This window comes from Neltuma alba, unplaced genomic scaffold, assembly GCF_004799145.2.
Source record: "Neltuma alba isolate B1F8T4 unplaced genomic scaffold, ASM479914v2 tig00006540_pilon, whole genome shotgun sequence".
NCBI classification, from domain to species: Eukaryota; Viridiplantae; Streptophyta; class Magnoliopsida; order Fabales; family Fabaceae; genus Neltuma; species Neltuma alba.
In genome coordinates, this window is record NW_021634493.1 from 156 (window position 1) to 27,686 (window position 27,531).

Here is a 27,531-nt window from a genome sequence, read left to right on the forward strand (position 1 = left end):
TAGAATTTGTGATGTTGAAACTATTTTGGACTTGACCTTGGTGAAGTAATGACAAAATCATTTTTTTACTTCTTTAATTCTGACTTGTAGTCTATTGATAATTACTAATTACTAGAATAGGTCCTAGTATTTTTATTTATTTATTTTGTTAAACTCTGTTTATTCACTATTTTATTTGCAGCTAATCTGAGACGTGTCTCCAGCTTTGAAGCACTGCAACCTGACACAAGGTAGTACTTATGCTGTTGAAAAAATTCATTTTTCTTCCGAGTTGGTCAGAAGATTTATGAAACCCCAAAGTACAGCATAACAATAATAGCGCTATAATTCTATAGTTCATCTTGTATCTGATTCACCAAAGCTTTTTTGCAGGAGTCTTCCTTCAGATTTTGTAAGATTGGATCAAGATATCCTCTCACCACTTGCAGGAAAGAAACAGTTGTATGTATATGAAACCAAGGACTTCTGGGAACAAATTAAAACTCCTGGGTAAGCCTTACCAGAAGAGGATTTTGTTGCCTGGTTAGCATTTTCTTTTTTCATGGGCAATTACGATTTTTCGTCCAATGCTTGCAGAATGTCCTTAAAATGTTCTTCCCTGTATCTTGCCCAATTCCGTCGCACATCCCCCCACCTATGGCTAATGGAAATGGAACTAATTCCCAGCATTAGTGGTGAGGTTTTATATTCACCCATCTGCAAAAGCGCATCCTTCTGCAAAGGTAAATTTTCACCTCCCATTATTTGACTGTTAACTAGAAGGAATCTTGACTTTCACGGTCATGTCAGTCGCTCTGTGCTTGTAGCCACGATAGTCCAAATTTTTCACGTTTTTATTAATGGCTGCCTTATCTGTGGCATGAGCATCCATTGGTTAGGGATCTTTTGGTTGATGCACATTATTTGTGTTTTGCAACTTCTTTAGTTAAGTCATATGCCATTTTGGCCCCCCCAAAAAAAAAAAAAAAAAAAGTCGGATGTTGCTGTTGCTGACATTCAAAAATAGAATAATGGCAATAAGTTACTATTTAAGTGTTAATTCTTTTTCCATTAAACTGTACATATCTGTGCCCACAAGAACTCTTCCTTACAGGACATTACTTGTGTTTGTAACCCTCATTATCCTAGAAAAAGGTTATTTATGGCCAACCATTTTTTAGGCTGCACGTAAAGAGAAATTAATTCTTGCTTATCTTCAAATTGACTCATATAACTATGGTTGAACAGATTGGCCCGAATGTATCAATATCTGCAAATGCTCGTATAGGAGCTGGTGCAAGGCTTATTAGTTGTATTATCCTCGATGGTGTTGAAATTAAGGCAAGTGTAAACCTTCATTGGTTTTGAAACGCACACGTAGTTTTTCCTATTCCTGTGATTATATGTTTTTTTCTGACAGGAAAATGCGGTTGTCAGTCATGCCATTGTTGGGTGGAAGTCCTCCATTGGAAAATGGGCTCGCGTCCAGGCAAGTTCAAAAATTGTAACTATAAAGTTAAATGTTCTGTTCATAAAGGACATGCATTTTTCCCTCCCTATTACTGTTAATATTCTCAGGGCTGCCTGTTGCATAGACACACTTTGAGTGATGCAGTCTTGGAAAATGGAAATCCATCTGTATGACAAGCTTTTGTTAAACAGACTCCTTTTTGGAGTATAACATAGTTCATTAATTCTCATATCATATACAATTAAGCATAGTCTAACTTCCTAGTACGCAAAGACACTGTTCAATTTCACTTCTGGATAATCCTTGGTTAATTCTACCATATATTATTGCAATTTGTTTACTAAATTAAACCAACTAATGTTCAGGCTAGTGGAGATTACAATGCAAAACTTGGCGTCACAATTCTTGGTACCTTTTTCGAACCTTCTATGGATATTCTTTCTTTTTTGGTTATAAAGGACCATAACTAGAGCATTTATATATTTTACTTTGTGGCAACTTTGTTTGCATGTTGCATCCAGGTGAATCTGTTATTGTAGAAGACGAGGTTGTGGTTGTTAATAGCATCGTTCTTCCTCACAAGACCCTAAATGTGGGTGTTCAAGATGAGATACTCTTATAGGTCCTCCTCACAAGACTCTGTTTGATTCCTTATAGTTGTATTTGCTTTTTATTATTGTTATTATTACTAGTGGGTGACAGTTCCATGTTGGAAGCCAAGGACAGAAAATGTAGCGTGCTATTTATTGCGTTTGTAAAGTGACCTTTATTGATCAAGCTGTTGGTTGATGAGCATGGACACTACTAATTGGTGTTCTACAAAAAGTGCACTGTGCTATGCCGTTTAAATTCTCCAAACCAGTATCCCGAGAAAACCGTTTTCCCAGAGAAATGTAATTAATAGCTGTTATAATAACCCCTTTGGTTATTAATTTGTAATCATATTTTGCATTAAATGCTAAATATAGTCTTGAAATTCACATCATCAAGTGGGATATCAGACTATTCAAGGGCAGAGATGGGTAGGTCATTCAAGCATTTGAAAGACGGACATAAAATTGCCAGAGCATTTCGAAATTGTGGGAGACTAACTTTTTTAATTAGACTCAACTCTTTCCCATTAATTGAAAGAATCAATGTTGAAGTAACTTAGTTATTACTATGAGCTCATCACAATGAAATAACGACTTCTCAGTAAAAGAAACAAAAGGTTATCCATCAATGACTTCTGGACATTAATCTCAAAACTAGTTAAAAAATTAGGTGAAATTAATTATTTTTCATAAAATTTTAAAAAGATTTTTAATAAAAGTCATTAATTAGAGAGGTTTGGTTAATTAATTAAAAAATTTACAATTAATTTAGAATAAGTGTAAAAAATAATAATTTAAACAAAACATAAATGTAAGATCTTTATTGCAATGCATCCTAAGTATATATATTTTGAGTATTTATATAATTTTGAGTTATGTTGATCGTGTATTTTGACGGTATTAACAGCTATCGTTTTTTTTTTTAATTTAAATGTGAGTAAATAAGTGAGGGTTTTTATTTGATAATCCTGAGGGGGAATTTTACATTGAAATTTCCCAGTTCGAGTTTGTGAATTATATGGGAAAAGAGAACTAACAAAGATTGTTACCAGCATAAGTATTAAGATACACGTTGGTAAAAAAAAAAAAAGATAGATACGAGCTTTTTTTGGGGTCCAAATTAGATACTAGTTAAAGCCGCAATCATGTCAAATTTTGATAGGCAAATCAAACTTTGGACCATATTCTTTGGCAAACGCGTGTAATTTATCAAGTCTTAACCCCCAAAATTTATCCAGCATTTGTTATTAATTTATTTCCAACTGAAGCCTTTTTTTTTTTGTTGCGCCAACTGAATTCATTTTATTACTAAAAAAATTTTACAAAATTGCAAAAGTTCTAAAATTTATCTGTCTTTTTACAATGTTCGCTAAAAGTTCTTTCGGTGCAGATTATTTTTGACCGAAATTTAGACTAGTATAAGGAAGGAAGTTGGCTTTTCTCTTTGTAATTGCTTCACAAACTAGAGGAAATGCTTGGGCTCAAACTTCCCAGAACACTAATCATTTAACATAAAACAGCTAAAAATGCCACTATATAGAATAATATCACCCCAAAAAAAAAAGAACGAAAAAAGAATCACAAGAACTGCCTTAACTGATCCTAACTAACTTCAATTTTGCAGAAAGATCTTTAACAATTTCTTGATGGCAGCTCTATGCTGGCGCACGGAGAACATGCATTTCCAACATTAGATTCTCCTGAGAAAGATGTACCTCGTTATTTGACTACACCGAACAGAAATTACAAAATATGGATGGGCCTCTTGCCAGCGACTTCTGAGTACCATGATTTCCATGCTTCCATGTAATGACTGAAGAGTTCTCTCAAAGCTGCACGATAAGGATTTCATATCAGACATCAAATCAGTTGAATATTCAAGAATATATCGGTATCAAATCCATTTGACGTCGAATAAATAACGCCAATCAACTAAGAAATCAATCTTCATTACTCAGGAGTGGGCAAGTGGCCATCGAATAAGTTAAGAGCCACCAAGCAATCACATGATCCATGACTATTCTCAGTTTTCCTCATGAATCTAGAACTGATATAGCCCTAGGACAGATGGATCTAAGCAACTTCCCAACAAAGTTTCAGATTCGACAGTGTTTATAAAATATAATTTAAAAAAAAAAAATACCTTGGTTTTGATACTGTGGACGATAGGCAGTTGCCAGGCTATCCCAATCATGGACCCGCTTGGCATTATTATTCTCAGAGGCACTCACTTTGGGGACGAAGGCGGGAGCGAAAGGACCAAACTGATAGCTCCTTGAACTCTGCTTTGAGTCCTCCTGATCTTGATGGCTTTTGTCTGCCTGACCGAGCCAACTATCACCATCCACTTTGTTTAATATCTTAGTATTGTGGCTTGAGCCCCCACTAGAGAATGAATCCACTTTACTCCTCTTAAAACTGATGTTTGTGATATCATTACCAAATATCCTTTTCCTGGATTCGTTGGGTTTTGAATTGTGAATAGACTCATTCTCTATCTTCCCCTTCAAGCCGAGCCATCTAAAAGCAGGTTTTCTCGTGTCTGATGTATGAGTCTACAACCATAACAGATTAGTCAAAAACTTACAGTTGAAACAGAAAACGATATGCAACTTTAATTTCAACAGCAGTTAACGCAAAGAGGCAGATATATTACCACTGCCCGCTCAATTCTACTTCAAAAAATAACAAGAAAGAATGGAATAGCACCTTCTCAATGAGGTTCATGGAGGACAGCACATTCGCAATATCATATAGACGTCTTACTTTCGCTGAAAGGTCAAAGGTCAAAAGATATAAGTGAAAAGTTCAACGTTTCTTTCTCTATCAATGGATAATGAATAACCGCAGTAAAGTATTTACTTCTCATTATTGACGTATTATGGGCATCTCCTAGCAACAACCTGGCAGCTTCATCGAGGGAAATCAACTCCATCTGTAGAGTGATTGTTGGAAAGTTTTAACAAGACATAATAGATTTGGCTAGTAGGAAAATGGACCGCTTAATTATCAAGAAACTGATGGTAACCCTCACATTATGGCAAACAAAGAGCTTGACAAAATTCTGAGTGAGAAGTGCCAGAGACTTTTCCCTTCGGTTATCTGCAAAGTGCAATTGAAGCAGTGTCAACCTTCAGAACCAGTATAGTGCCATTGCAAGATGTAACGAAATCCCAATGCTTCACAGTTCAAAACTACAAAATTCATCAAAGCTTTTTTTGCAGGCAAGACGTAAGAGAACCTATTATGCTCCCTAAAGGCAAAAGCAGAGCCCGCCGCTTCCTACAGAAATGGCAACCCAGACTAAATATGAATAAAACGAAAGAAAGTTACCTTCCCCTCTCAAATTCATGGTGTTATTTTTACCATTCTAATACAATGAAATGCAATGCGACATATTGACCATAAAACTAGATGCATGGGCAATTTACGATTCAAATTGTAACTGAATTTTAATCCATGGAAAAGTATTAAAATACCATTCTTCGTGGCTTTGGGAAGAGTGGAGTTTGGACAAGACTTGTCATTCTGACTTCCAGTACTAGGATTGGACAATGTTTCTTCATCGTCCTCATCGTCTGATACCTGAAACGGATTATTGAAGTCAAACAGCTCATATCAGACTAGTATAACCCTTCCAAGTTCCAACCAAATTTTAAGTGTCAGGAAGAAAAAATAAATGAAATAATTTCTGAAATTTCGACTCCACTTACTTTTGCATTTTCGTGGCCGCCATCAAAAGCATCGTAATTCTCCCTTGAACCTTCTTCCTATGATACAATTAGAAATTGAAATTATTGTCAATCCTTGAACCATCAATTTGATGCACGGCATGCACCTCGGCACATGACAAGTTCTCGGAAAATCTAGTCCTGAACAGAATTCTTAGAAGTTAAAAACTAAATTTACCTTGAGCTCCTGTAAGGCCCCAGGAATTGCCTCAAATCCTTTCCAAGTATATTGATTCTTAGCTTTTCTTGCAAGCACCTAAAAATTAACAGACAGCGCGGGACACATGAATAAGAAAGCGGAAATTAAGAGAAAACGGGAGGGAGATTTAAAAGGATTCAGGCACCTTACCCCGACACTCTCCAGTACATTAACTATATCATAGATCCGCCGCCTCTCGACCCCTGAAATTTCACCAAAATTGAAAGCAACAATTAGATCTATCCCAAAGGCAATGCAATTCAAGAATGATAGAGTAGCTACACTATATTTTCCTTAAAAGGATGCATATTTCTACTTAAACTCTTATTTTTAGTCGTTTAAATAAGATAGGACCTCGAATTCGTAACGTTACTCACTGGTTGGATTCCTCAAAGTAGAAAGGAAAATATCAATATTCAAAAAGTTTCAAGTTTTTCTTGAAAAAAATGAACTTTTAACTGCTGAATTTTAAAGGGAACAAAATAGAAGAGAGTATCCGGAGACGGGTTCTTCAAAACCAAAATTGAGAGTTTACGAAGCTCCTCAAGCATAATCAGGTGCATAAATACCTAATCGCGCAGCCGCATCGTCAAGGCCGATCAAGTGAACGCTATCTCGATTATACAAGCTCAGGAAACTGCACGATGCGCATCAAATTTAAAACAAACGATGCCAAGGAGAAAGCTAGATGATATAAAGGAAGAAAAGAAAAGAGCAGGAAGGGAAAAGTACTTGGTGCACAAGAGGCCGAGAGATTTTTGCTTGCGGTTATAGGTGTAGTGCCTGGAAGGATCTACTAGTGCAGAAGAAGAGGCCATAGATTAGATCTGATGGAGCGATCCGTGAGTTAGAATTGGAGGGAAGAGAAATGGGGGGAAGAAGAGAGAGAGGGGACCGTTATGAAATAGGGAGGAAAAATTAGGGGCGTTTAGGAGAAAATGGCGGGGTCGGAATTTTGAAATTTGCGAATAGCGAGGGTTTGGATCTGATACCTGTCTTTCAATTCGTTTGTTTTATAGTTTCAGTATTTTCGAACAAGCGGGAATTTGAATTCTTGACGCGCCGCACCACCTACCTGTAATTACACTTTTCACCCTTGTTCGTTAGTTTTTCCCGCATGTGCTTTCGCTTCCGAATTCCCAATCATGTGGCTACCTACTTTACAAACATAAACATAATGGTTAATACTATTAAATAATGGTATCATTTTTCCTATTATCAACGGATCAATTGCCTGCCGTTTACACAATCAAAAGTTCAAAACCTTTGTTGGACACCGTGAGGCTAAGAATTCACTGTGCAAAATATCCTACACTTCTTCAAATGACTAGCATAAAGACCCGTCTCAAAAACAAAATTTAAACTATAATTAGTTAAACAGTCCGCTTACTTGTTTCCTTTGTTTAAACTTCCATAAAATCTAAACACGATTCAAAGACTTTCCGCCTATCACATTGCGGGATATTAATAATACTACTATTTTAGTCATAAATATAAGACTTATTTTGTAATGTAAAATTTATATTGTAATTTATACTACAAAATATGTTTCATATTTAGAACCGGAGGAGTAGTATTTAAGCCTCTCTCAATCTTCAAACATCTTGCTCCCAGCTCACTGAGGGGAAAATGTCTTCACTAATGTTCGGTCCACTTCATTTTAGGGGGTGTTTGGCAATATGAAAACCATGGTTTCAGAAGTACTTTTCCGCAAAACGAGGCAAACTCCTCCACATATTTACTTCGTAAACCGTAAAAGCACTTCTGAAACCATGGTTTGGTTTCTATCCAAACACCTCCATAGTTGGCGAGAAATGCATAAAACAGGAGAAGTTATACACAACTTGTTTGCCTAGTCCGTCCTTCCCAAAATTTCTAGTCATATACAAAATGTCGCAAACACTTGTTAATCACCATATCAGACTGATTAGGAAATCTAAAATCATAATCGAAAAGCACAATGTTCCTCTAATTCCACAGATGACAGCAGCACACGGCAAAAACACATCCCAATCACACCATTTCCCATGAAAAATTTATAAAAAGCTAGGGCAGCTCATCTAATATGAACAAGTTACCATTAGGGTGTGCTTGGAATCAAAGTTGAAGGTCTAAATGAATTTCTCCACAAGCAAAAGTAACTTTTTGAGTTAAAATGTTGTTTGGGTTCACGTTTTCATAATCTGACTTTTGAGGCTGAATGAGCTTTTAGAGTGAAGTTCCATATTTTTTTGCTTTTCACAAGATGGTGCAATAAGAGAAGCTGCTAGAAGCATTATTATGTTTTAGGGGGTGTTTAGATGAAACCAAACCAGGGTTGGAGAATAGTTTCTAGGAAGAATAGATTTTGTAAAGAATAAATTTTGTGAAAAAGTGATTCTGATAAAGTGAGAGTGTTTGGATAGTTGTTATCAGAAAGACTTTTTATATGTGCAAATTAATAAAAAGGATATAAGTTAATATGATAATCATATGAAAGATAATTTTATAATATATTTTAATTTGAAGAAGTAAAATTGTTAATAAAATAATTTTTACTAACATAATTAATAATATATAAGATAATATAATTAATAATGAATTAATATGTGTATATATATTTATAAATTATAAGATTAAATATGTTTATAGAAATTAACAGGAAAAATATTAATTTGCTTTAAATATTTTAAACATGAAATTCTATAACATTTTTTCATAACTAGTTTTTATGATAACATACTACCTCTCATCTTTAATATAATTAATTAATCGTTACTACGTGTGTAAAAACATTTATAAAGTATAAGATTAAAAATGTTTTTGAAAAGATAAATAATTTTTTGTGAACAGAAATAAAAAATGAATAAAAAGAAAAGTACAAAAGGCGGAAGATAATGTAACAAATCCTACCTCTAAACGTTAGTACCTCTTTTCTGATTGATTAAAAAAAACATACTACTACCTCTGAACAGTGAAGGACTGAAGGCGGAAGAGTGTCAGATGCTTGCCAATGAATATGAGGATATGTTTTTTTTACCAGACACATATATCAGATGCTTGCCAATGGATATGATTTTTTTTACCAGACACATATATCAGATGCTTGCCATGATATGAGGATATGTTTTTTTTACCAGACACATATATCAGATGCTTGCCAATGGATATGAGGATATGTTTTTTTTACCAGACACATATACCCCTCATCTTCCGCCTTCAGTCCTTCACTGTTTAGAGGTAGTATGTTTTTTTTTTAATCAATCAAAAAAGAGGTACTAACGTTTAGAGGTAGGATTTGTTACATTCTCTTCCGCCTTCAGTACTTTTCTTTTATTCATTTTTTATTTCTGTTCACAAAAAATTATTTATCTTTTCAAAAACATTTTTAATCTTAATTTTTATAAATGTTTTTACACACGTAGTAACGATTAATTAATTATATTAAAGATGAGAGGTAGTATATTTTTTATCAACATAATCAATAATATATAAGATAATATAATTAATAATTAATTAATATGTGTATATATTTATAAAATATAAGATTAAATATGTTTATAAAAATAATTGAGGGATGTTAAAGTCATATTATCATTAAGATCTACTCTGATAGATACAATCACACTCTCTAATTTAAGCTAGAAACAAAATAGATTCACTTTTTCTGAAACCATGATTTTAAATCTAAAACCATGGTTTTAGCCTGAAACCGCGGTTTGTTAATTTTTCTCCCTGTTTGACAAATTTAAAACCCAAACCATAGTTTGATCTCAAAACCATGGTTTCATCGTATTGCCAAACACCCCTTTAGTCTCTTTTTGTATGCCTTTTGTATGTATTTGTGGCCGTAAGAAGACAAGGGCAAAGGTGCTGCGTCGATGTACTATTTTAATTTATATTTTTTGTCTATTAAATATATCTAATTAAATATTTTCTCTGGTTTAAAAAATAAGATAAATTTTATCCATTTATTAAAATCAGTTTAAAATAATAAATATTTAAGGCATATATTTTTTTTCAAATATATCATTATTAATGAAGAGAATAAATAAAATGTGCAACAAATGAATCAAAGAGGAAAAGAAATATATGGTGGCAAAGCTTGAAAAAACTCATTAAATGCTTAGACAAAAATAAATATTATCTTACGAAAAAACTCAGCTCCTCCAACAAAGTTTATTTTATATTTGAACAGTATTTTTCAATTTCTTCCTAATAAATTAATTTATTGTCAATATTTCTTTTGCAGTTGTCACATTAAATACATATAATATCTCATATATATATATATATATATTACTTAATAAAATTCATGTCCTTTATATATATATATTACTTAATAAAATTCATGTCCTTTTCAATTATTTTATGTGTAAATTTACTTTTTTATTAATTATTCAAACAAGTTTCAGCTTCTCAAATTGACTTTTCTTAAAAAACCAATCCAAATATAAATCATATTACACTGCCTAACTTTTACTTGTGATTTTTACAGAAGTTAAATTGAAACAAAATGACCTCCCCCACAGTACCTTTCTACGATTCAATTGGTTTCATAGATCTCAGCCACGCCGTCCTGTCTGATCCATCTTCACTTCTAGGAGCAGGCTGTGCTCTAATCTCCAAGATATCAATCCCCCCAGAGATAAGCCTTCATCAGTTCAACATTCTCTCTGGGTTGGCCAACAAATTCCAGCCAAAATTCCCAAAATGGAGCCATGTTCACACTCTCTGCATCTCTCAGACCATAGCCCCCATGCTCCTTGGATTTTCAGAGAATATTCCATCCAACCGAGAGCATCATCCTCCTCTCATTCGGCGACCTCCAAGTGAAACTCCTTACTTGAGTCAGTCTTTCTTTTAGCCCGGCACATAACGACAGTAGGAGAGTATTTTTGTTCTAGTCTTGCAGAAGATACCCAGAGCCACCGTGCTGGAGTTCATAGTTATGAACTTATGCGAACACCCCAAGATTACACACGCAGTGTACATGCAAGGTTTGCCAATCCCTCTTTGTTGAAGGTTTAATTGCGATAAGAACCAAAGCCGCCTACAATCAGAATTCATTTTACTCCATGGGAAGAGCCTGAGCAGTAAATAATGCGGCGTCTATATGTTACGAGGCAACGAAATCGTAGCATCAAGCACCAATCCTTTGTTGACATTATCGATTATGCTCCTTTCAATTTTAAATGTAAAAGCTTGTAATCTAATTCATATTAAAAAAACTGTGCTAATTTTTCTTAAAAAAACCCCTCCTTACAATTTTTTAATTTATCAAGGGATTTCCATTTGAGGATAATCATAATTTAGAAAAACATTTTAAAAAACTCAATTCATATTTATTATAAATAATTAGCTTCACTAATTTTTTTAAATTTACTAAAATTAATTAAGTAGCACTTATATTAAAAATAAAAAAGTAAATATATAATAGGGTTAAAAATTAAAAAGCGGAGCGAGACCCTTATCTATAATTTTATTAGACGCGCATCCTACGTTCATCCACATCGTATTGTGTGCGCGGGAGTCTCTCTCTCTCTAAATGCATCATCTATATTTTGTGAAAGGGTCCCACGGTGATGAACCAATAGTTAGGAATTCTTTTGCCACCCTGATATTAACGTTAAAAACAAATATTTGTAACAATACAAAAGCCCTGAGATTACCCAGATTGTACCAGATCATGCAGACAGCCATCCAGGTGCCCGTCTTTTTTATTCATGCTTATTTCCTACCACCACATAATGGCATACGGAGCTTAATAATTATCACTATCTCAATACACTGGGATTAAAATGAATGGTTGAACTGATGAAGTTACCGATTAACTGATATGCAGAAGTCAGCGAATTAGTAAATTAATCTGAAGCACAGATTGATGATATGATGATAACTGAGGTGAACGAATAGATAAATCCTCCAAGTCTTTATCATTGAAGCACCCACACATAAAAATTATTAGTGTATCTTCCATCGCTGACATCACACAGGTCAGCCTAATATCACTCCCATTTCATCAATGCACCTGAAAGCCTTATATTGGACATAACAGGGTTTACATTAAAGACATACTTATATCTCAAACAGACTTAGTTGCGGTTTGAGTCAGCAAAGTAGCTGTTGATGGATGGCATGATCTCTGGGGCTCTGTTGCGCACATGCTTCCTCAAGAAATGCTCTGCATACTTTTCTCCCTCAGCAAAGTTCTCCAGCACTCCTGCAGCCCTCCCCTCTTTGCTTACCCTATTTTTGGGAATACATTATTACACAAGACAGAAAAATAGACTATTATTCATTACCCTCTCATCCAGATATTAATTAAACAAGGAAAAGATCAACACTTGTGATCATGGCATAATTCTTGAGGAAATTTTCAAATTTTATTTTCCAATCGATTATTTAAATTTTTCTGTCATACCCGGTTTCTGGAAAACAAGTAGGTTGCATCAACGTTAAAAAGACATCCAACTCCAAGTATTTCATTGTTGAGTAATGCCAATCTTACAATAATTTTAGGATTGACTTGGATTAGTCTACCTAAGAATCCCCCTTAATGGTTGTTCAAATGCAGTTTTTGTCGACCTACCACATGGAAGACACTCATACTAAATACCACTTCCAATTACAGATAAACACTTCAGATTTTATTGTGACACCGGGTCTCCTGTCCTAACTGGCATCCATGCTTGGTAGGTGCTGATAAATAGGATCCATCTTCCCTATGCTAAGTTGCTAACCCTTCCATAATAGTAGCAATCAGCAAAATTGTACAAATCCAGCGACTTAGCCGGCAAAAGATATTTTAACTCAGCGTCATGCCTAACAGATCAAATCAGCCCTCTTCTCTTCACCGATTGTGACAATCATTTGGAAAAAGTTACGATAATCAAAATAACAAACAAGAAATTCAGGCGAAGCATAAATATTTTAACCCCCAAGCTTCTGCTGACTAAATTAGTCAATCCATTTCCAAACCAGGGGTTGAACAAGAAAATCAAACAGGGTCCACGAAAAATCAACGGAAGCAAAATAAAAAATTTGGCATCAAAGACGAATATTCCACTACACTGGTTGAAACCTAACACATCAGGAATAGAAAGCGAGAGGGATTAACCTGACTTCAGGATTGATAAGGATATTGCGAACCAATTGAAACCCACAGATCCCTACAGCAACTCCAACAGCCGCGAACAAAGGGTACACCTAAACGCCCAAATGTTCAGTAATCCATGCAATAAAAACTTAAGAAATGCGAAAATCGAAAAGAGAGAAAAGGCGAAGGAGAAGCACCTCGGGCCTGAGCCAGCGATTCGCCATCTATAGCAGAGCTCAAGGAAGATCAAGGGTCAAAAAGAGCTCGCTTCGAATGAAATGGGCAGAAGAGGTGGGTGGGGAGATGAACAGAGGAGGGATATATATCATCGGAGAAAACTGACGTCGAATTATTTTAAGTATAAATATTGCAATTTGTTTGGATAAAATTCGGAAATATTTTATTGCTGCACTGATAGCTGCGTTATTGTCTTATCCGTTGAGAAAAACAGGGCATTCGCGAGAATTTTGCATAATAATATAATTAGATAGCTTTATTTACTCCTTTTATCCTATTATCCTGTTTATAAAACAAAGAGAAAAAAATTTTTAGTAGGTAGAAAGAAAAAGTTTTCACATGATTATATAATTTTTTTCTTCATTTATTATTATGTTGGGTTTGTTTTTACAAACTGTAATATATATTAAAATTAAATAAAAATAAAATTAAAAAGTTATTAAATTTTAAATTAGAGTTAATGAAATTTAAATTTTTTTATTTATATGAAATATGTTAAAAGTGACTTATAAATAAGATAAGAGAGTATTTTTAAATGATTAAATTTGATTTTATTCTTATACTTTGATCATGTTTTGTTTTCAGTTCTTATATTTTATTTTTGTATTTCTTCTCAAATATTAGTCCTTTCAATTTGAAAAATAGTCACAAAAACCAGGAGCGACTCCAAACAGTATTAATTTTGCTGACATTGAATTAACCGCATTAAAGCCATCAGATAAATAAGTAAAAATATAATGACTTGAAAAAACATGACCGAGGGGCCGTAAATAAACCAGCGTTAATTTTGCTAGCTGAAAAAAAAATGTAAACTTGTCTGATTTAAAATTAAAATTGTGTTTGATTAAGTTAGCATATTTTTTTCCTACTCGTTTGATGGTTTTGATCACATCAAGCTCATGCGCGCAAATTTTATGTTGTTTGGGCAGTTCGTGGTTCTTGTTATCTTTTAATGTTATTTCGATTTTATTTTTCTCCGTCAAATTGAGATTCTATGCTTCAATAATTTGGATTGTTCATTGTTGCAAGTTGTAAGGCATCTTGCACGCTACTCGATGTGACACCCAAATGGCGAATTAGCAAGAGCCACGTGACATGGGCGCAAGGTTCCATTTTAGAATTCTTCCCGCCCCTTGTTTGTTTGCCCCTTTGATCACCCAAACAAACCAACTGCCAAACTCCATCTCCTTTCCTTCGGATGGAAAAGAACACAGATAGCACCAACAAGAATTAGTCTAATTGGTAAGAAAATTGGTTCATAACTTATAAAATGATTAATTAGAACCCTATTACTAATATGAGGACTAAGGCTGTACAAAGAGCAGGTTAGATTGGATTAGGTATTAGCCCGAAATCTGGTCTGAAAAATGATCGGGCTATAATATTTGGTCTGGAGACCGGACTAATCTGGTTGAGTCCGAAATAAAGACTGAGTTGGATTTAGTCTCCCAGCTTTGCTGCTTCCCTTTCTTTAAAAGAAAATGATACATGGCAGAGAAAAACTGGATTTGGACTAGGACTATCAATTTTTTTTTAATGCTTACAATACATGTAAACATAATCATTAAACAGTAAACACTTGGATGTGTACGGTCCTTTCAGCTTTTTTTATAGCATATAAATAAAATAATTTGAAAAAAAAAAACTGAGGAAATCCCAAATAAATACCTTTAAAATATGAAAATCCCATATTAGTGACTCCAATTCCACTTATCTCAAATCGGTATCCAGATATCAAATTGGGATTTTTGAATGTTGTTGATTTACTGTAGTCTGATTCTTCCTTCTTCCATTCTCTCTTTTCATCGCCTGCTCACTTTCTCTGTACCACAAGCACCCCATACCCCCACTACTAGCTCTATCTCCGCCGGATTAAGTGCTCCTTGTACTGGGTGAAAGAGTTAAGAACAACCCAGCAAACGTGAGGAAAGGGAGCAACAAATTGCCAATGAAATCAAACAACTCATACCTAAATCACATTTGAAGACAGAAGTATCGACACCATTAATGGCTAGAATATCGATAAGGTTTGGGTCATCGAGTTTGATGATGGTGGTTCGGTGGCAATTGACGACGATAAGCTGAAGGGTAGAACCATCTTTGCTGAACCTGACTCTGTCGACCTTGCGTCCTCGCCCTTCTTGATGGCATTCACGAATTTGGTTTGGGGGGTAACAAGAAGAAGATTTTGAGCAACGTGGAGGAGCTGAACGGACTTGATTTGCTGGGTTGAAGAGCAGTAAGTGGTCACTAAATACAGAAAGATGAAAAGAAGAAGCCGATGGAAAGAGATGGATTCAAGGTAGAAGGAAGGGTTAAGGTTAACCCGATACCTCCAAGTATTTTTCTGATTGCATCCAGATTTAAAATAATTTATGGTGTAAATTTACTATTAAAGTAATTAAAATAGTGCACACATATCTCATAACAACAGATTATTAGTTTGACCATAAAATTGATGAGTTAGCTTATGTTTGAACAAAACAATTTATTTATCACGTCTAATAAGCATGTGAGGTGGCTTTTTTGTTAAATCTTTTTTGTTGTTTGAGAATTATCTCTGAAACCAGAGTGGCAGAGGGTGAGAACTATCGGGATGACGGAGTTGGACGTGGTGGATCCGGATCGGGTATAAGCATGGAGCGAGATGGGTTGACCCTTGGTGAAGTAGTTCTTCGAGGTGGTTGCCTCACGTTGCGCTACTTGAAAGATCCAAAAGAACTCCAGGTGCTTCAAGAATGGATGGTTCTACAGTTGGGGCGTGGGAGTGATGCATCCAGATGGGTACTTAGAGATTAAAGATCGATCAAAGGACGTGATCATAAGTGGGAGTGAGAATCTGAATGGCGTGGAGGCTGAATCAATGCTGTACAACCACCCGGCGGTGAACGAGGCGACGGTGGCGGCGAGGCCGGATGAGTTCTGGGGAGAGACACTGTGTGCGTTCATTCGATTGAAGGAGGGATCAGAGAAGACGCCGACAGAAATAATTTTTAAACAAAAAAAAAAAAGCCACGTGACATGCTTATTAGACACGCTAGATAAGATTGTTTTGGTCAAACATAGGCTGACTCATCAATTTCACAGTCAAATTAACCGATCTCTTACTATGGGATATGGGTATACTATTTTAATTACTTTAAGGATGAACTTGCACCATAAATTATTTTAGGTCATTGGATATATCCAGAAAAATACTTAGGAGTGTTGGATATACTTTTAATTGAGAAAAAGATGGGCAATGGACTAAAAGGCCGAGTGTCACAATAATGGATGGAGAATCTGCCTGGCTTTCTTCCATCCGAAACAGAGGAAGGACTATTAATTCATTATAACAGTTTTTGTAATTTGGAAAAGTGTTTATCAACAACAACATTGTGATGGTGAATAATTAATGGGATGCAGTGAATTGTTATATCGCGGTTGTAAATGAGCAAAAGTTGTAAATATCTTTGAAGGAGTGGTCTCATTTGTTTATTTTAATTAGTCGTGTTGATAATTTTTCCAACTATATTAACACCACTTTTATACTTATTGACAATAAGTAATAAGTAAAATTCATCACAACTTTGTTAATCGCGTTAACAATTCTTTCAAACAGATTAATAATACTTTTATATGTATTGACAACAAGTAATTAAAAAATTTAATTACAACTTTGTTAGGTATATTAACAACTCTTCTAAATAGATTAATAATACTTTTATATGTATTAACAAGTAATCAAAAAAATCTATTACAAGGTAAACCAATTGTCACAACTAGGCAAATCACATGCTACTAACTTGTTAATGCTATTGACAACTCTTTCAAATAGATTGAAAACAATTATATATATATATATATATTAAAAAGTAATTAGCGAAATTCATTACATAACAGACTAATTAGAAAAGTTGGGCAAATCGTATACTGCCCTCTTGTCTGGTGTATTGACAACTCTCTCATATCAATTGACAATGTTTTTATATAGATGAATTACACTAACTTGCTTTTTGTATTGTCTTTCCTTTTGTCAATTTATGAGGGCAAGCTTGTCTTTTGGCTAATTTGGAAATACCAAATCAATACTTCTATTCTAATTTGGGTTTTTGCTTGTCACTAGCACTAACATGGAATTTTGTACATTTAAAAGTATTTTTGTGTCTTTTTCTCAAAAAAAAGAGAGGTTAAAGTATATTTTATTCTTCCTCTCTCAGTAGCCTCCGTCTTCTTCCTATAAACTCGAACAATAAACCCTCTGAGAACCATCATCACCTTTTGCATCTTCAATGCACCAAGAGAACAATAATCCAACACGTTTTCATCTTCCTTTCGAAGATGCACAGTTGAGAGAAGTGAGGGGTGGCCAAGTCGAAGGAGGAGGAGGGAAGATAGAACGGCTAAAAGGGGTTAGGGCATAAACGAAGAAGAGGAAAAAAATCTACCTGGACTGGGCCAGATCAAATGGTAAGAAACATTAGTCTTGAACCCGATCTTACCCGGTTGCCCAGTCTAACCCAATTGGTCGAGTCTTTTTTTTTCGAGGAGCTTTTTTCCTAATCTGGTTAGGCTGCGTAGTTGCAAGGGAGACCGGATTATGGGTATTTTTGCATAGCCCTAATGACAATCTTACTAGTAAATAATTTGTAAGTATTTTTATAAGTACTTTTTGAATCTTGAGATATGCCCTAGTCCTGTGAGTCTCTATGACTTAACTCACCTAAATTTTTTTTATCCAGAACAAACACTAATAGTGAAAACCCTATATTTGGTAGAAACTGACACCAAATAAAACGTTTTTTGGGGAAAAAAAATTTCTGCGTGTCATGAGATTTATTCATGATAAATCATGCTATTCGGCATTGACAAAAAAAGGGTTCGCATAATGATTTTAATGAAAAATGATCCAGAATGTCGTGATATGATTTTTTAAATTAAAATTAAGAATACCAGCAGCTTTAACTACTTTTTTAATTTAAAATGATATCATCATGCGTAGGACGATTAGTTTGTAGGCATCGGTGGATGCATACTGTCACATGCACCAGGAATAGGGACCAATTGTTCAAGTTTTCTTCATCTTGCGTTTTTCTTAACTGTAAAGGAAAAGCTCACAGCTGATCTTTTGGTTGGGCAGATCATAGGGAAGGTAAAGGGGAACATAGTTTTATGGACCATGGTTTTAGACAATTAGTTGACACGTTAACACGTGGGGAGGGTGGGTAAGTGAAATTATTGTGGATAGGATTATTTCTTTAACTAACATTTCTAAACACGATTGTTTATGATTAGTTATATGCTAATTGGGAGATGTAATTAATTAGGTGATTTAAGAGATGATTATCAACCATCAAACTTGTTATTTTAATTAAATTATATCATTTAACTATAACCAGTCTAACCTTGAATTGATCCCGGTTTGACTCACCGATCATTAAATCATTATCTCAACTAATTTAGTGTCTGATCCGGCTTTTGTTCGTTGTTTAGGTTTAGTTGCCTATATAAAATAGGACTCACCTCTCATATTCGTCCTTTTCCCTCCTGTCACTTCTGCTCTTCAAATTTATGGGGTGTTTGGAATAACTTTTTAAAAGTGATTTTACGAGTAGGTATGTGACTGAAATTTTGTTTCAGCATATGTGAAAGTGTTTTTAAGTGCTTTTTAGGCTTTCCAAACACTCCCTCAAGCTTTTTGAGATTTAGTATATTATAAAATTATTATTACAATGCTAAATAACAAAAAATAATTTTAGATGTCAAAAATATATAATGATAAAAAAATTTGTGCTGAATATTTCAAAAATATAATGATAAAATATTTTGTAAAATAATTTTAAACTACATTTTCATTACAATGTTAAATGTCTATGTCAAATTTTGACGATTTAAATTTATTTATTTTTATAATCTAATATCGTTATAGTAATCTTGTATTAATACAATATACTTCGGCAGTTAGGATTTAAATGAGGGTTGGAGGTGCGAAGGAGGAAAGAAGGGGCTGGCCTGGTCTTAAAAGGCTGGACCGTGATAGACCCAGGCATGAAACTTTTTCTATGTAGAGGTTTTTTTTTTTTTTTTTTTTTTTTTTTATCACTTTTAAGTATTAAATAAGAGTATTTTTTTTCCGAAGTTAAATCATGATTACCATCTTTGGACTAAATGAACTAGCTGGATGGGCTTGACTTATTTTGAGAGTTCTAAAAGTCACGTCTTATAGCTTTTTTTTTTTGGCTGAGCATGTATATTTTTTTATTAAAGACAATTCTATTTAAAATATAATCTTATTTATAGTCTATAAATAAAATCTTATAATTAAGACTGAAAATAGTATTATTGGATAAGATTAGTTTTGATATGAAAATACCTGTACTTAGTTAGAAGAATTTTTTTAAAAAACTCTTTTAGACTTAAATGAGCATTCAAAATCTCATTTATCTTTTTCGGGCCAAAAGCCTTCAAAATGTCATTTACCCAAGCTTGTTTGTTAAACGAGTTAATTTTTTTTTCCCAATAAAAAGAGAGTACATGAAACAGAAACAAATTGGGGCCGTCTCCAATTTGTGAGCCGTTGGATTGAAGATCCTGGAAATGGCGCCGAAGGCATCACTGATTTGTGACCAGGATCATGAAATTCAAAAATTATATTTGCTTTGTATGGTTTGAAACTCCCTCATGGGGACAAAAATCTGTATACTGTAAAGTTCATATATACTATATATATATATATTGCGAATCATATTTAATATTAGGGATAAAATATTTAAATATCTCATAATGATATGCCAAAGAGTACTCAAGCACTTTTTTTCCCCCTTTTGTTCTTATCTCTTGAAAACTGTATCTATTGTTAGATTTGACTATTAAAAATATTGGTTAAATCACATAATTTATTGGTCAAACTTAACGGCAAATAATAGTCAAAATATTTTTGCTACAAAAATAAATTTTCAGAGCATATAAGGGTTAAAAAATTTTGAGGTATTGAGTATTTTTCGTAAATATTGTGAAAGTTTTAAGCACCTTATTCCTTTAATATTATACTCCTCCGGTCCTTCATTATGACCCAAATTGAGTTGGTTTTGGTCTTAAATATAAGACCTATTTATCATATTTATCAATAATCTCTAAATTATCCCTATGGATACTTTTCAACCATAATCAAGTAGAAGAAGGAGAGGGGGTATTGAGAAAGATGATTATGGTGTTTAGGAAAAACGTGTCATATTATTATAATTAATTAACTTACATAACTTCTTAATCTAATCAAATTAGTTAAATGGGTCTTATATTAAGGATATATAATTGGTTTATTCAGCTGATCTCTGCATCCTGAAGAGACTCTTCAAAATTCAAATTTACTTCTGGAGATTCAGTTTCTGGTAATCTGGATGATACATGGTTCTATGGGATGGGAAAATCTCCGTGTTTAAAACTTAGAAATGAACATCCAAGAACCATCGAATTGTCACAGCATATTTATATGCTATCCTCTCAGTTCCTTTTTTCCAGATCCGATACGTTTCGTAAAGGGATTTAAAGATATAGAAGAAACAAAGACGACAATGAAAACGTGGGGCCATTCTGAAATGAGTATAATGTGTGAATGCAAGGGTGAATCATATATTTGCAGAAAAGACTTGAATATCAAGTCATCCACAGAGAATCCGAAACGCTGGGTTTAATACTATTATTCGTGATCTTTAATTTGGTAAAGGAGGGTGCAAAATTAAAAGATTTTATCCATAGAAAGGAGGAAGGAAAGCGATGAAAGCATAAGGAAGAGGGATCCAATAAGTCGGGCGCGTGGTTTGAAGGAAAGGCGGATTTATTTATTATTGAATCAAAGAGAGGTATCAGTGGAGATAGCATCCAAGATTAGCAGGACACAGAAAATCAAAGGGAGCTTGTGGATGAAGCGAGCCAGACAAAAACAGATGACTGACCTGAAAGGCATGTCGTACTCCACCAGATTGCATGGAGTTCTATAATATTCTCATGTGACGTGGGACTAAATAAATAAATAAATAAAAAAGGTACAGGTCTATCCAGAATTTTGTTATTTTGCTCAGATTGCATTCACTTACTTTTTACAAAATTGCACTGTAAAATTGTGCCCAAAAAAAAAAAATCAAGGGTATCATGGTTAAAATTGCATTATGAAAAGATAAAGGATAGAATGATATATAAATAAGACATGATCAAAATTACACTTTATCCCCTTAAAAATAATAGATATAAAGAATAAATTTATATTTAAGATTAAAATTAATTTTCAATTACATCGCACGTTAAGAACTAATAATTAGAGAAGTACTGTACCAACTTTATTTCTATTTACAAGTTATTTAGAGAAAAAATTTGTTGTTGATATGAGTCACTTATAGAAGAATTAATGAGTTTTTTATTCAATTTTATTCATATTCACTTAATAAATATAGCTTTTTTTTATTTATTAGCTTTCAGTATAAATAACTTATAAATAAAATGAAGTGATGAATAATTATGACATGTGAGGGGCGTTGGGTGGACAGCAGAACTGATGTGGCTGGTCTCATCTTATCACGCATGATCCGTGGGCCCTCAAAATCTCTCTCTCATTTCTTTTTTCACAAAAAAAAGAAGAAAAAAGCAGCGACTTAGGAAAGGCAGGCCCCAGCGGTCAGCGGATCCACCTCAGATATGCTGGGGGTACGGTGGACCTCTCATTCTGCGATGCTTGCCTCTCTGCCTCATTCCCTCCGACTTCACGCTTCCTTTTTATAGTTTTAACTTTTTGCCCTCTATGTGATTTTTTACTGCGAATTTTTTTAAAAAAATTTAAAATTATCATTTCTCTATTTAAGTATTTATGAGTTAAAAATTACACGAAGAAAATGATATATGGTATTTTATAAATATAGTTAAACAACTGAAATATTTTTATATCAGATTTGAAAAAAAGATGTTAAACTTATAAGTATATTTCTTGTTATTAACTGTTTAGTATTTATTATTATTAATTTACAACTTTTTGATAAATAATTTATTATTGCCAATATATTTATTATTATTTGTTATTCAATAGTTGAATAGTTGTCATTATCCCTTTAGAACTGGTTAATACATTTTTATATAATAACATTTTAGTTATTTAACTACATTTACAATATATCATATCAGGTGTCATTTTCTATTTTTATTTTTAGATGTCTGATTTGAAATATTACATTTTTCAGGTTTTTTTATCTGTCATTTTTCCTTGTTTATTTCTTATTTTTTGATGCAGTTTATTTTTCCATTTTGATATGTTATTCTTTGGTTTTTTATGCATAATATTTATATCTCTCACTTATTTTTTTGGCATAGGGTTCATCCAACACTCACAAATATTTTTAAAAGTGTTTTTTCAATATTTGAAGTATTTTTTTATTCCCTTAAAATTCTGAAAAATCTTTCCCGGTGTGTTAAGCACCTTAAATGCTCTAATCTTAAATCCTAAATCAGGGTGTTCCGCACATCTAAAGAAAAGTTTCAAATTGTTAGGTAAATTATAAAATATTTTAAATATTTGATACTTTTAAAAAATATTTTGACAAAAATACTTTTAGCTGCGAGATGAATTTATGTTTTAAAACCAAACCATGTTTTAGAAGTGATTTACGGATTACGAAGTAAATATGTAGAGAAGTTATCTCGTTTTGCGGAAAGTAATTCTGAAACTGTGGTTTTGGTTTTGCCAAACATTAGCCAGTGAAGGCATTTTCTCACATTGATTCAAACTTAAAACCTTGAGTTTAAAGAGTTAAATTCTTTTATTGACATGATACTTATTCCTCCCATTGGTTTTTTTCCCGCAATGACAAATCACTGACATAATATTTATATTCCCAGATATATAATTACTTAATCATTTTTATTTTTATTCCAATAATACGAGTTTAAACATCTCACCACCGTCCATACTCCATAATATAATTCACTGACTTTACAATTTTGTATAAAAATAATACTCCAATTTCAATTCAATTCCTATAGTTTAATCTAAATTTTCTAACATCATTACTTAACCGTTATATTAAATATTTACTTAGTAATGAGAAAAGTCAACCTTTATTATGAATATTTTAAAACTTCATCAAAATAAATTGATTTCGCAAGCAAGCTCATCAATTCTGAACACGCCAAGGGGAGTAGAAAGCGAATACAATAAAAGACAGATTTAAAAAATGGCAAAGCATCGAGATAAATAATGAACAAATAAATGAAGCAAAACTGCAAAAAGTAGTCTGAGTCAAAACAACTGCTGGTTTCCTGAAACCCGCGGCTCCCACGGGAAGAAACATCTAAAATAACCAAAAATGACCCAAGTCTTACCAAAATTACATGTGAAGGCCGGAAAGTAAACATTTCTCATTATTATCATTTCTAGATTCTTTTAATTTTATTAAATGTATTTTAAATTTACTATTTCTTGGATAAAAAATATTCTTATCATATTAATAAAATCAGACTGTAAACGCTACAAAAAGGAAAAATAAAGAAATGGACAACAAGGGAAGCTCCCATTGAAGTTGGACTGTTTAAATATGTTAAGAATTCATCATCATCATGAATCATGGTCAAATGTTGATTTATTCTGTTCAAATAAAATGAAATGAGTCAAATATTCAATCGAAATTAGCGTGTAAATTTCAAGATTTACTAACAGTGTACTCTTATCATGTTAAAGAGTATAATATTAAAAATCATAAATTACTTACTTTTCAAGATTAACCTAGAAACATTTAATTTAATACTCTTCTGAATTTTATATTTAGAACCGAATAGTATGATTACTATAGACATTTATTTAAAAATACTTGTTTGGAAATTTTACTAGTTAAAGCAGCTACTACAACTTCAACAGATATAATTCCTTTTTAATCATCTACAATTGTCAATATATGCAAAAATATTTAAAATGAAAATCATTTGCATATGTGGTGCACAGGGCCAAATTTAGATCATTTTAATCAATTAACTGTTTCAAAAGCCCTTTGATAGTTATTACTCCTCCCATTCTTAATATAAAATCTATTTAATTAATTTAATTATATTAAAAAAATTAAGTAAGTTAATTAATTATAAAAAATATAACATGTTTTTTCTAAAACACTATAATCATCTTTTTTAATATTCTCCTTCTCTCTTTTATTTGATTATAATCAAGGAAGCATCCATAAATATAATTAAAAAAAATTAATAAATATAATAAATAGGTTTTATATTTAAAATTAAAATCAACTTAATAATTAAGTTTTATATTAAAAAAAAACATTATTAAAACATTATGCGTCACTGTAGGGACTGTGGGAAGAGGACAAAGAAAACGAGAAAAGATATGAAAAGGATGATATTGAGAGAGAAGGAAGAGACAGGGGGTGGTGGCGTAATCCTGTCTCGTAGATTTGCAAAGATCTTCCAGATTTGGATCCCCCGAATCTCTTTCCTTTTCTCTCAATCAAACCTCTACCTTCTCTTTCGTCTTTTATAAGCATCTCTTTCCTTTACCTTCTCATTTCATTTCATCTTCTCAGCCTAACAGTTCCATTCCTCATTTCCTCCTGCCAAGCACCCGTCTGAGGATCAGATATGACTATCGCCGGCGACATTTTCAGGCTCAATTTGCCTCAGGTTCTCGATGAATCCCCTTCCTGTTCTCAGGAGCTCCATGTTCTTGCCGTCGATGACAGTCACGTCGATCGTAAGGTCATCGAACGCCTGCTCAAAATTTCTTCTTGCAAAGGTAAGAAGAAAATCTAATTCCTTCGGCAGACGTTTCTATGTTTTATATGTGTTGGGTTTCGATTGGATTACGAAGCTGACTGGTTTTGGGAATCTGCAGTGACGGTTGTGGATAGTGGAACCAGAGCTTTGCAATACTTGGGATTAGATGGAGAGGAGAACTCCATTGGGTTTAATGTAAGGATAACTTATTTTGGAAGACAAGTTTACATTTACAACTTTATTAATAATTGCAATTGAGGCTTACCTTGTTATTTGATGGCTATGGTGGTGACAGACTGCAAAGGTTAATCTAATCATGACGGACTATTCCATGCCGGGGATGACAGGATATGAACTTCTTAAGAAGATCAAGGTTGGTAGTTGCTTTTACTTTCCATTAAGAGTTCCATTCTTTTCTGTTTGAAGTTCTAAAGAATCTTTTCATATTGCAGTCGGAATGAAATTAACAGCTAACCTTTTACCCTTATCTTGTGTTATTTTCAGCAGGAGTCATCTATTTTTAGAGAGATTCCAGTGGTGATCATGTCTTCTGAGAACATTTTGACACGGATTGATAGGTATGCTCTCGAATTGATTAGTTGGAAGATATTCATTTTAGCTTGTCGCTTGAAACGAATTTCTTTATGTATTTGATTTCAATGGAAGATGTGCCTTGAGCAATTTTCGATCTAAAATTTGGATTGTAAGTGGGACTTTAGTAAATCAAATACATGTTTGACCCCCACGATCTCATGATCTCAGAAGCACGTCTCCAAGCATAACCTAACGTCTTTCTTTTAATTTGCATTTCTGGCTTCAATAATTGATGCATAATGAAATCCAGATTCTATTTGTCCAATGGACAACTCTATTTTACAAACGCTACTGGTGTTGGGGCCATTATTGTCATCATGATTGCCAAATTATGTGGAAGGATTGATGGGTACTACTGTTCATTCGCATGTTATGTTTCTTACAGGCAATTTCAAATAATTAAGGAACTTGCTTTATGTCCTTTGTCAAACATTTTGGTGTGACCTGTTACATTTGACTATTTAACCACATTACGAGCACGCAACAGAAAATCTTTCTTGCCGACATAATAATTTTGTTCAAGATTTTCCCTCTAACGATCCTTTGTGCTTCTGTTTGTCAGGTGTTTGGAGGAAGGAGCAGAGGAATTTCTATTAAAGCCAGTGAAGTTATCAGATGTTAAACGATTGACTGACTTCATCATGAGGGGTGAAATGGAGGGAAAGGAGAAAAGATCTCATAAAAAAAGGCGATTTGATGATCCAAGTTCGTCTCCTTCAACACTGACCTCATCGAAGTCTCATCCATGTGATTCGTCATCACCTCGACTGTCATCATTGTCCTCCAAGAGATCTATATTACTACCAGATTTTGAATAGGGCATTCTTTGTATCCATTTTCCCTACAAATTATATTCGTGTCTTGGAGCCTCTCATGTATACACTAACCATTAAAGATTGCTGATAGGTCCTAAAGTCACGATTTTTTGCCCCCATTAGCGGATTCTGCCTCTGTACAGATGAGATTTGTTAAAAAATCAATAAAAAGCCTCTATTGTTAATCAGTTCTGTTTCAATTCTTGCAACATTTTCGTCTATATATATTTTTGTGGTTGCGCCCGTTGAAGGTGGGGGCTTGTGCTGTTCGTTTCTGCAGCCTGTAACGTAATGTTATCATCATCTACTCCCGTGGAGACCTGGGTTCTTAAATTCCATTAGTAATCCTGTGTGTACTACCTCCTCCGCCATCATCCGAGCTTTTGGCTAGCATTCCAAGTTTTTTATGATTGTTTGCTGAGTTAAGCAGTAAAGGCTTGATTTCGATTGATAGGACAACCGATGAGGCGTTGCCTTTTAGGGATCCTCGAACAGCATTGGGTTTCTCACTTGCCGACCTCTAGCATGAGTCCTGAGAGATCATCGTGTTCTATACGAGAAAGACGGGTGCAGTTTAGACAAGGTTGAAGCCACTACAAGGGGATAAGGTTAACTGAAGTGAGTGCAGATCATTTTAACTGGGGAGGATGGATAATTGATGGTCATTTCTTATATAAATTTCTGTTATGATTGGTTTAGACGGATTACAATGCGTCCAGAATATCTTTTCCATCCTGTATGTTCAAAAGAAAGTATAAAAATCTGAGTCCTTTTGGTTTGATAACTGAAGACATCCGAAGCGCTGAGAATCAAGCAAGAATGAGGGGAACCAGTGATATAGAGCACAGAGGATTAGTTTGCTACACTTCATGGCGGAAGCAGTGATTCAGTCCCCAGAAAGAGGACGGGCCCAACAAGAGCTTTGTCAAAAGGTTAATTTTTCTGTGAACGAATCAAATGGTGAAATGTTAAGACGATGGAATAAGGAAAGGATCCGAGCTCTCCATATCGGTCCCATCCGTCAAAAGCACGACCTTGGCAGAAGCAACAGGTTCAGGAAGCACTGGTGCATATTCGAAATCTATCCATTATTTCCATAAA

The 27,531-nt window shown here is 33.8% G+C and overlaps 3 protein-coding genes and 2 long non-coding RNA genes across 7 annotated transcripts; 3 read left to right on the forward strand and 2 right to left on the reverse strand.

The window, feature by feature from the left end:
- The first annotated feature begins 1,809 nt into the window (after positions 1-1,809).
- LOC114750606 (uncharacterized) lies at positions 1,810-2,275 on the forward strand. The gene is made up of 2 exons (XR_003740680.1): positions 1,810-1,858; positions 1,972-2,275. It is a non-coding gene; the product is annotated as an uncharacterized LOC114750606 (long non-coding RNA).
- Positions 2,276-3,462: 1,187 nt separating this feature from the next.
- On the reverse strand, positions 3,463-6,838 carry LOC114750604 (E2F transcription factor-like E2FE). Of its 2 annotated transcripts, none has more exons than XM_028939200.1 (11): positions 6,706-6,838; positions 6,543-6,610; positions 6,124-6,176; positions 5,953-6,030; positions 5,757-5,813; positions 5,523-5,628; positions 5,078-5,145; positions 4,906-4,978; positions 4,753-4,814; positions 4,187-4,598; positions 3,463-3,875 (listed from the first exon to the last, which is right to left on the reverse strand). In XM_028939200.1, the coding sequence occupies exons 1-11, from the start codon at positions 6,789-6,791 to the stop codon at positions 3,787-3,789; spliced, it is 1,152 nt and encodes a 383-aa protein (XP_028795033.1). In that variant the 5' UTR covers positions 6,792-6,838; the 3' UTR covers positions 3,463-3,786. The 2 variants fall into 2 exon arrangements, with proteins under 2 accessions (XP_028795033.1, XP_028795032.1); XM_028939199.1 differs by having other exon boundaries at positions 5,072-5,145.
- A 4,974-nt stretch (positions 6,839-11,812) lies between these two features.
- LOC114750600 (uncharacterized) lies at positions 11,813-13,333 on the reverse strand. The gene is made up of 3 exons (XM_028939198.1): positions 13,249-13,333; positions 13,073-13,161; positions 11,813-12,201 (listed from the first exon to the last, which is right to left on the reverse strand). Exons 1-3 carry the CDS (start codon positions 13,273-13,275, stop codon positions 12,048-12,050), a joined length of 270 nt encoding a protein of 89 aa, XP_028795031.1. The 5' UTR covers positions 13,276-13,333; the 3' UTR covers positions 11,813-12,047.
- A 1,676-nt stretch (positions 13,334-15,009) lies between these two features.
- On the forward strand, positions 15,010-16,502 carry LOC114750601 (uncharacterized). The gene is made up of 3 exons (XR_003740677.1): positions 15,010-15,343; positions 15,381-15,590; positions 15,841-16,502. It is a non-coding gene; the product is annotated as an uncharacterized LOC114750601 (long non-coding RNA).
- Positions 16,503-24,685: 8,183 nt separating this feature from the next.
- On the forward strand, positions 24,686-26,616 carry LOC114750599 (two-component response regulator ARR6). 2 transcript variants are annotated; one of them, XM_028939196.1, is made up of 5 exons: positions 24,686-25,040; positions 25,140-25,216; positions 25,317-25,394; positions 25,526-25,599; positions 26,178-26,616. In XM_028939196.1, the coding sequence occupies exons 1-5, from the start codon at positions 24,887-24,889 to the stop codon at positions 26,431-26,433; spliced, it is 639 nt and encodes a 212-aa protein (XP_028795029.1). In that variant the 5' UTR covers positions 24,686-24,886; the 3' UTR covers positions 26,434-26,616. The 2 variants fall into 2 exon arrangements, with proteins under 2 accessions (XP_028795029.1, XP_028795030.1); XM_028939197.1 differs by having other exon boundaries at positions 25,529-25,599.
- The last annotated feature ends 915 nt before the right edge of the window (positions 26,617-27,531 follow it).